General features: G+C 57.0%; 1 protein-coding gene across 2 annotated transcripts in view; it reads right to left on the bottom strand.

Annotated features, from left to right (window-relative positions):
- LOC109882117 (glutamine--fructose-6-phosphate aminotransferase [isomerizing] 2) overlaps window positions 1-10,029 on the bottom strand; it is a 39,656-nt gene that overhangs the window by 15,591 nt on the left and 14,036 nt on the right. For both annotated transcript variants that reach the window (XM_031789914.1, XM_031789913.1), the window contains exon 7: window positions 1,957-2,018. In XM_031789914.1, the coding sequence (XP_031645774.1) occupies window positions 1,957-2,018 (62 nt within the window). The remainder of the gene's footprint in view (window positions 1-1,956; window positions 2,019-10,029) is intronic.

Here is a 10,029-nt window from a genome sequence, read left to right on the forward strand (position 1 = left end):
TCCCTGTATCCTTGTCTTCTCTGTCAGCCCAGTACGTGGAGCTGGGAGCAGTGAACAAGGAGCTGTACACTTGGGCAGAGTGACGTCAGGCTGAAAGGCAGTATGCTGTGCTGTTATTTTCAGATTCAGAGTGTTTAATAGTCACATGTACAGGGTTGCAGGCGTGATGGCAGGGTACAGTGTTTAATAGACACATGTACAGGGTTACAGGTGTGATGGCAGGGTACAGTGTTTAATAGTCACATGTACAGGGTTACAGGTGTGATGGCAGGGTACAGTGTTTAATAGTCACATGTACAGGGTTACAGGTGTGATGGCAGGGTACAGTGTTTAATAGTCACATGTACAGGGTTACAGGTGTGATGGCAGGGTACAGTGTTTAATAGTCACATGTACAGGGTTGCAGGCGTGATGGCAGGGTACAGTGTTTAATAGTCACATGTACAGGGTTGCAGGTGTGATGGCAGGGTACAGAGAGAGAGAGAGAGAGATGTAGAGACAGTGATTCTCAGGCAAGCCTTGATGGAGGGCTGATAGTTCTGCCAAAAGAGGGATCAGGGGCTAGCATCACTGCTTAATCACTTCATCCCTCCATTTCTCCCTCTACCCTGGGAGACAGCGCTAACAATGCAAGACATTAACTGTCAGCTCAGTCCCTGGCTCTCAAGACAAGACTAAGCTAAAAACAGCAAGCAACTATCAGAGAGAAAATGAGAGAAAGAGAGAGAGAGGGTAGGGAGAGAGAGAGAGAGAGACGGAGAGAGAGAGAGAGAGAGAGAGAGAGAGAGAGAAAGACGGAGAGGGTAGGGAGAGAGAGAGAGAGGGTAGGGAGAGAGAGAGAGAGAGACAGAGAGGTTAGGGAGAGAGAGAGAGACAGAGGGTAGGGAGAGAGAGAGAGACAGAGGGTAGGGAGAGAGAGAGAGACAAGGGTAGGGAGAGAGAGAGAGAGAGAGAAGAGAGAGGGTAGGGAGAGAGAGAGAGAGAAGAGAGAGGGTAGGGAGAGAATGCGAGAGAGAGAGAGAGAGACAGAGAGGGTAGGGAGAGAGAGAGAGACAGAGAGAGACAGAGAGGGTAGGGAGAGAGAGAGAGACAGAGAGAGACGGAGAGGGTAGGGAGAGAGAGAGAGAGAGAGAGAGAGAGTTATAGTATTCAGTGAAACCCACTGTATCCAGGTGGAGCAACAACAGGTGACTAACTGAACCCTGGCAACAGCACCAACATCAACCAATCATCCTCTTTACTGTGTACTATAAACCATAGGTCAACAGCCCTCGCCCTCTTCTCTCAGTCTACCAACGAGGAAACAGAGAGAAATAATTGAAGAAATCAAGATGTCAGACGTGATTGAGTGTAATAGGTGCTGGCCAGGGTTTTCTCCCTGAGAAGCAAGAGGAAACAGAGCAGAGCCTAATGAGTCACAGAGAGTAGAGTAGAGGAGAGCCAGGCAAGAGGCCAGCAGCCAGCTTTAGAGAGGCCCAGCAAGGAGTGACTGAACCTGGACCACACTCCCCTGTCTGGATCTAAAAGACACACACACACACACACACACACACACACACACACACACACACACACACACACACACACACACACACACACACACACACACACACACACACACACACACACACACACACACACACACACACACACACACACTTAAAGAGAGATCCACCTCACACTTCCACCCCTTTCCTGTAAACCCTGACTGTTTCAACTTCCTGTCATCAAACGTGACCCATGGAATAGACGGACTAGACGTAGGCAGAGACACAATCTGAAGACCAATATATGGCTAATCAGGTTTTATTGCTTTATTGTGGCAATAGATGATGAGTCAATGCCAATGGGTCTTGATCATTTTTTTGATCATGTTTCCATACGTTAGTGTGTGGAGGACTCACAGACAAGACCAGACGGAGAGAGACGTGTGAGGAAGTGGACATGTATACTGACCTGGTGGCTACAGCCTCTCCGGGGAAATAATGGCTTTTGAACACCAGGGCGAAGGCCCCCTCCTAAAACAGGATGACAAAGAGGAGAGAATATGTTAGTGTTCATGATGATGGTGAAGATGAAGAGGAGAAGAAGGATGAAGATGAGAAGGAATTGTAAAAATGCTAAATACATGGGAGGAAAATGTAGACATCAGTTTCAGTCGAACAGACAAGCAGTGAGCAACATTGAAATTCCCTGTCTCTTTTTGGATAGACTTCTTAACCTGTATTGATCCTCGTGGGGGGTAGTAGTGGGGATGTGAGAGAGGGATAAGGGGGATGTTTAGGGAAGCTAAGGGGAATATTGCATAAAACCAGTGGGGGGAGAGGTAAGGAAGGGAAGAGGGAGATGAGGGAGAGGGGAGAGGAAGGGAAGATGTAATATTTTTGTGTTGTTTTATTTGACCTTTATTTAATTAGGCAAGTCAGTTAAGAACAAATTCTTATTTTCAATGACGGCCTAAGAACAGTGGGTTAACTGCCTGTTCAGTGGCAGAACAACAGATTTGTACCTTGTCAGTTCGGGGGTTTGAACTTGCAACCTACCAGTTACTAGTCCAACGCTCTAACCACTAGGCTACCCTGCCGCCCCGAATAGAGAGGAGGGGAAGGAGGAGGAGGAGAGAGGAGAGGGGAGAGCAGAGGAGGGGGGAGTGAGTGGAGAGGACAGGGAAGAGGGGAAAGATTGAGAAGAGGGAAGGAGGAGGGTGGAGAGAGAAGGAGGAGGGATAGTAGAAGAAAGAGATGGGAGGCAGTAGTCTTTAGACTGTAAAGGGTCTGCTCTGGTCTGGTTTCTATTAGCCCAAACCCTGTGAAGCTGTAAGATACTCTTGATCCTCTGTGATCTTCTCAAAGCTTTTACAGGGAGCCAGTGAGAGAGGAGATGAAGCTGAGATGAGCCAGGGAGAGGGGAGATGGGGCTGAGATGAGCCAGGGAGAGAGGAGATGGGGCTGAGATGAGCCAGGGAGAGAGGAGATGGGGCTGAGATGAGCCAGGGAGAGAGGAGATGGGGCTGAGATGAGCCAGGGAGAGAGGAGATGGGGCTGAGATGAGCCAGGGAGAGAGGAGATGGGGCTGAGATGAGCCAGGGAGAGAGGAGATGTGGTTGAGATGAGCCAGGGAGAGAGGAGATGGGGCTGAGATGAGCCAGGGAGAGAGGAGATGGGGCTGAGATGAGCCAGGGAGAGAGGAGATGGGGCTGAGATGAGCCAGGGAGAGAGGAGATGGGGCTGAGATGAGACAGGGAGAGAGGAGATGGGGCCGAGATGAGCCAGGGAGCGAGGAGATGGGGCTGAGATGAGCCAGGGAGAGAGGAGACAGGGCTGAGATGAGCCAGGGAGAGGGGAGATGGGGCTGAGATGAGCCAGGGAGCGAGGAGATGGGGCTGAGATGAGCCAGGGAGCGAGGAGATGGGGCTGAGATGAGCCAGGGAGAGGGGAGATGGGGCTGAGATGAGCCAGGGAGAGGGGAGATGGGGCTGAGATGAGCCAGGGAGAGAGGAGATGGGGCTGAGATGAGCCAGGGAGAGAGGAGATGGAGATGAAATGAGCCAGGGAGAGAGGAGATGGAGATGAGATGAGCCAGGGAGAGAGGAGATGGGGCTGAGATGAGCCAGGGAGAGTGGAGATGGGGCTGAGATGAGATGGGGCTGAGATGAGATGGGGCTGGGATGAGCCAGGGAGAGTGGAGATGGGGCTGAGTTGAGCCAGGGAGAGAGGAGTTGGGGCTGAGATGAGCCAGGGAGAGAGGAGATGGGGCTGAGATGAGCCAGGGAGAGAGGAGATGGGGCTGAGATGAGCCGAGGAGATGGGGCTGAGATGAGCCAGGGAGAGAGGAGATGGGACTGAGATGAGCCAGGGAGAGAGGAGATGGGGTTGAGATGAGCCAGGGAGAGAGGAGATGGGGCTGAGATGAGCCAGGGAGAGAGGAGATGGGGTTGAGATGAGCCAGGGAGAGAGGAGATGGGGTTGAGATGAGCCAGGGAGAGAGGAGATGGGGCTGAGATGAGCCAGGGAGAGAGGAGATGGGGCTGAGATGAGCCAGGGAGAGAGGAGATGCGGCTGAGATGAGCCAGGGAGAGGGGAGATGGGGCTGGGATGAGCCAGGGAGAGAGGAGATGGAGCTGAGATGAGCCAGGGAGAGGGGAGATGGGGCTGGGATGATCCAGGGAGAGAGGAGATGGGGTTGAGATGAGATGGGGCTGAGATGAGCCAGGGAGAGAGGAGATGGGCTGAGATGAGCCAGGGAGAGAGGAGATGGGGCTGAGATGAGCCAGGGAGAGAGGAGATGGGGCTGAGATGAGCCAGGGAGAGAGGAGATGGGGCTGAGATGAGCCAGGGAGAGAGGAGATGTGGTTGAGATGAGCCAGGGAGAGAGGAGATGGGGCTGAGATGAGATGGGGCTGGGATGAGCCAGGGAGAGTGGAGATGGGGCTGAGTTGAGCCAGGGAGAGAGGAGTTGGGGCTGAGATGAGCCAGGGAGAGAGGAGATGGGGCTGAGATGAGCCAGGGAGAGAGGAGATGGGGCTGAGATGAGCCAGGGAGAGAGGAGATGAGGTTGAGATGAGCCAGGGAGAGAGGAGATGGGGTTGAGATGAGCCAGGGAGAGAGGAGATGGGGCTGAGATGAGCCAGGGAGAGAGGAGATGGGGCTGAGATGAGCCAGGGAGAGAGGAGATGCGGCTGAGATGAGCCAGGGAGAGGGGAGATGGGGCTGGGATGAGCCTGGGAGAGAGGAGATGGAGCTGAGATGAGCCAGGGAGAGAGGAGATGGGGCTGAGATGAGCCAGGGAGAGAGGAGATGGGGCTGAGATGAGCCAGGGAGAGAGGAGATGGGGCTGAGATGAGCCAGGGAGAGAGGAGATGGGGCTGAGATGAGCCAGGGAGAGAGGAGATCAAATCAAATCAAATCAAATTTATTTATATAGCCCTTCGTACATCAGCTGATATCTCAAAGTGCTGTACAGAAACCCAGCCTAAAACCCCAAACAGCAAGCAATGCAGGTGGAGAAGCACAGTGGCTAGGAAAAACTCCCTAGAAAGGCCAATACCTAGGAAGAAACCTAGAGAGGAACCAGGCTATGTGGGGTTCCTAGCCACTGAGAGAGGAGATGTGGTTGAGATGAGCCAGGGAGAGAGGAGATGGGGCTGAGATGAGCCAGGGAGAGAGGAGATGGGGCTGAGATGAGCCAGGGAGAGAGGAGATGGGGCTGAGATGAGCCAGGGAGAGAGGAGATGGGGCTGAGATGAGACAGGGAGAGAGGAGATGGGGCCGAGATGAGCCAGGGAGCGAGGAGATGGGGCTGAGATGAGCCAGGGAGAGAGGAGACAGGGCTGAGATGAGCCAGGGAGAGGGGAGATGGGGCTGAGATGAGCCAGGGAGCGAGGAGATGGGGCTGAGATGAGCCAGGGAGCGAGGAGATGGGGCTGAGATGAGCCAGGGAGAGGGGAGATGGGGCTGAGATGAGCCAGGGAGAGGGGAGATGGGGCTGAGATGAGCCAGGGAGAGAGGAGATGGGGCTGAGATGAGCCAGGGAGAGAGGAGATGGAGATGAAATGAGCCAGGGAGAGAGGAGATGGAGATGAGATGAGCCAGGGAGAGAGGAGATGGGGCTGAGATGAGCCAGGGAGAGTGGAGATGGGGCTGAGATGAGATGGGGCTGAGATGAGATGGGGCTGGGATGAGCCAGGGAGAGTGGAGATGGGGCTGAGTTGAGCCAGGGAGAGAGGAGTTGGGGCTGAGATGAGCCAGGGAGAGAGGAGATGGGGCTGAGATGAGCCAGGGAGAGAGGAGATGGGGCTGAGATGAGCCGAGGAGATGGGGCTGAGATGAGCCAGGGAGAGAGGAGATGGGACTGAGATGAGCCAGGGAGAGAGGAGATGGGGTTGAGATGAGCCAGGGAGAGAGGAGATGGGGTTGAGATGAGCCAGGGAGAGAGGAGATGGGGCTGAGATGAGCCAGGGAGAGAGGAGATGGGGCTGAGATGAGCCAGGGAGAGAGGAGATGGGGCTGAGATGAGCCAGGGAGAGAGGAGATGGGCTGAGATGAGCCAGGGAGAGAGGAGATGTGGTTGAGATGAGCCAGGGAGAGAGGAGATGGGGCTGAGATGAGATGGGGCTGAGATGAGATGGGGCTGGGATGAGCCAGGGAGAGTGGAGATGGGGCTGAGTTGAGCCAGGGAGAGAGGAGTTGGGGCTGAGATGAGCCAGGGAGAGAGGAGATGGGGCTGAGATGAGCCAGGGAGAGAGGAGATGGGCTGAGATGAGCCGAGGAGATGGGGCTGAGATGAGCCAGGGAGAGAGGAGATGGGGCTGAGATGAGCCAGGGAGAGAGGAGATGGGGTTGAGATGAGCCAGGGAGAGAGGAGATGGGGTTGAGATGAGCCAGGGAGAGAGGAGATGGGGCTGAGATGAGCCAGGGAGAGAGGAGATGGGGCTGAGATGAGCCAGGGAGAGAGGAGATGCGGCTGAGATGAGCCAGGGAGAGGGGAGATGGGGCTGGGATGAGCCAGGGAGAGAGGAGATGGAGCTGAGATGAGCCAGGGAGAGGGGAGATGGGGCTGGGATGATCCAGGGAGAGAGGAGATGGGGTTGAGATGAGATGGGGCTGAGATGAGCCAGGGAGAGAGGAGATGGGGCTGAGATGAGCCAGGGAGAGAGGAGATGGGGCTGAGATGAGCCAGGGAGAGAGGAGATGGGGCTGAGATGAGCCAGGGAGAGAGGAGATGGGGCTGAGATGAGCCAGGGAGAGAGGAGATGTGGTTGAGATGAGCCAGGGAGAGAGGAGATGGGGCTGAGATGAGATGGGGCTGGGATGAGCCAGGGAGAGTGGAGATGGGGCTGAGTTGAGCCAGGGAGAGAGGAGTTGGGGCTGAGATGAGCCAGGGAGAGAGGAGATGGGGCTGAGATGAGCCAGGGAGAGAGGAGATGGGGCTGAGATGAGCCAGGGAGAGAGGAGATGAGGTTGAGATGAGCCAGGGAGAGAGGAGATGGGGTTGAGATGAGCCAGGGAGAGAGGAGATGGGGCTGAGATGAGCCAGGGAGAGAGGAGATGGGGCTGAGATGAGCCAGGGAGAGAGGAGATGCGGCTGAGATGAGCCAGGGAGAGGGGAGATGGGGCTGGGATGAGCCTGGGAGAGAGGAGATGGGGCTGAGATGAGCCAGGGAGAGAGGAGATGGGGCTGAGATGAGCCGAGGAGATGGGGCTGAGATGAGCCAGGGAGAGAGGAGATGGGACTGAGATGAGCCAGGGAGAGAGGAGATGGGGTTTGAGATGAGCCAGGGAGAGAGGAGATGGGGTTGAGATGAGCCAGGGAGAGAGGAGATGGGGCTGAGATGAGCCAGGGAGAGAGGAGATGGGGCTGAGATGAGCCAGGGAGAGAGGAGATGGGGCTGAGATGAGCCAGGGAGAGAGGAGATGGGGCTGAGATGAGCCAGGGAGAGAGGAGATGTGGTTGAGATGAGCCAGGGAGAGAGGAGATGGGGCTGAGATGAGATGGGGCTGAGATGAGATGGGGCTGGGATGAGCCAGGGAGAGTGGAGATGGGGCTGAGTTGAGCCAGGGAGAGAGGAGTTGGGGCTGAGATGAGCCAGGGAGAGAGGAGATGGGGCTGAGATGAGCCAGGGAGAGAGGAGATGGGGCTGAGATGAGCCGAGGAGATGGGGCTGAGATGAGCCAGGGAGAGAGGAGATGGGGCTGAGATGAGCCAGGGAGAGAGGAGATGGGGTTGAGATGAGCCAGGGAGAGAGGAGATGGGGTTGAGATGAGCCAGGGAGAGAGGAGATGGGGCTGAGATGAGCCAGGGAGAGAGGAGATGGGGCTGAGATGAGCCAGGGAGAGAGGAGATGCGGCTGAGATGAGCCAGGGAGAGGGGAGATGGGGCTGGGATGAGCCAGGGAGAGAGGAGATGGAGCTGAGATGAGCCAGGGAGAGGGGAGATGGGGCTGGGATGATCCAGGGAGAGAGGAGATGGGGTTGAGATGAGATGGGGCTGAGATGAGCCAGGGAGAGAGGAGATGGGGCTGAGATGAGCCAGGGAGAGAGGAGATGGGGCTGAGATGAGCCAGGGAGAGAGGAGATGGGGCTGAGATGAGCCAGGGAGAGAGGAGATGGGGCTGAGATGAGCCAGGGAGAGAGGAGATGTGGTTGAGATGAGCCAGGGAGAGAGGAGATGGGGCTGAGATGAGATGGGGCTGGGATGAGCCAGGGAGAGTGGAGATGGGGCTGAGTTGAGCCAGGGAGAGAGGAGTTGGGGCTGAGATGAGCCAGGGAGAGAGGAGATGGGGCTGAGATGAGCCAGGGAGAGAGGAGATGGGGCTGAGATGAGCCAGGGAGAGAGGAGATGAGGTTGAGATGAGCCAGGGAGAGAGGAGATGGGGTTGAGATGAGCCAGGGAGAGAGGAGATGGGGCTGAGATGAGCCAGGGAGAGAGGAGATGGGGCTGAGATGAGCCAGGGAGAGAGGAGATGCGGCTGAGATGAGCCAGGGAGAGGGGAGATGGGGCTGGGATGAGCCTGGGAGAGAGGAGATGGAGCTGAGATGAGCCAGGGAGAGAGGAGATGGGGCTGAGATGAGCCAGGGAGAGAGGAGATGGGGCTGAGATGAGCCAGGGAGAGAGGAGATGGGGCTGAGATGAGCCAGGGAGAGAGGAGATGGGGTTGAGATGAACCAGGGAGAGAGGAGATGGGGTTGAGATGAGCCAGGGAGAGAGGAGATGGGGCTGAGATGAGCCAGGGAGAGAGGAGATGGGGCTGAGATGAGCCAGGGAGAGAGGAGATGCGGCTGAGATGAGCCAGGGAGAGGGGAGATGGGGCTGGGATGAGCCAGGGAGAGAGGAGATGGAGCTGAGATGAGCCAGGGAGAGGGGAGATGGGGCTGGGATGATCCAGGGAGAGAGGAGATGGGGTTGAGATGAGATGGGGCTGAGATGAGCCAGGGAGAGGGGAGATGGGGCTGGGATGAGCCAGGGAGAGTGGAGATGGGGCTGAGTTGAGCCAGGGAGAGATGAGATGGGGTTGAGATGAGATGGAGCTGAGATGAGATGGGGCTGGGATGAGATGGGGCTGGGATGAGCCAGGGAGAGGGGAGATGGGGCTGAGATGAGATGGAGCTGAGATGAGCCAGGGAGAGTGGAGATGGGGCTGAGATGAGCCAGGGAGAGGGGAGATGGGGATGGGATGAGCCAGGGTTGAGGGGAGATGGGGCTGGGATGAGCCAGGGAGAGTGGAGATGGGACTGGGATGAGCCAGGGAGAGTGGAGATGGGGCTGGGATGAGTCAGGGAGAGTGGAGATGGGGCTGGGATGAGCCAGGGAGAGTGGAGATGGGGTGAGATGAGATGGAGCTGAGATGAGATGGGCTGGGATGAGATGGGGCTGGGATGAGCCAGGGAGAGGGGAGATGGGGCTGAGATGAGCCAGGGAGAGTGGAGATGGGGCTGGGATGAGCCAGGGAGAGGGGAGATGGGGCTGGGATGAGCCAGGGAGAGGGGAGATGGGGCTGGGATGAGCCAGGGAGAGTGGAGATGGGGCTGGGATGAGCCAGGGAGAGTGGAGATGGGGCTGGGATGAGCCAGGGAGAGTGGAGATGGGGCTGGGATGAGCCAGGGAGAGGGGAGATGGGGCTGGGATGAGCCAGGGAGAGTGGAGATGGGGCTGGGATGAGCCAGGGAGAGTGGAGGTGGGGCTGGGATGAGCCAGGGAGAGTGGAGATGGGGCTGGGATGAGCCAGGGAGAGAGGAGATGGGGCTGGGATGAGCCAGGGAGAGGGGATATGGGGCTGGGATGAGCAAGGGAGTGGGGATATGGGGCTGGGATGAGCCAGGGAGAGGGGAGATGGGGCTGAGATGAGCCAGGGAGAGTGGAGATGGGGCTGGGATGAGCCAGGGAGAGGGGAGATGGGGCTGGGATGAGCCAGGGAGAGGGGAGATGGGGCTGGGATGAGCCAGGGAGAGTGGAGATGGGGCTGGGATGAGCCAGGGAGAGTGGAGATGGGGCTGGGATGAGCCAGGGAGAGTGGAGATGGGGCTGGGATGA

Source organism: Oncorhynchus kisutch, linkage group LG15 (assembly GCF_002021735.2).
Source record: "Oncorhynchus kisutch isolate 150728-3 linkage group LG15, Okis_V2, whole genome shotgun sequence".
In the NCBI taxonomy this organism is placed as follows: domain Eukaryota; kingdom Metazoa; phylum Chordata; class Actinopteri; order Salmoniformes; family Salmonidae; genus Oncorhynchus; species Oncorhynchus kisutch.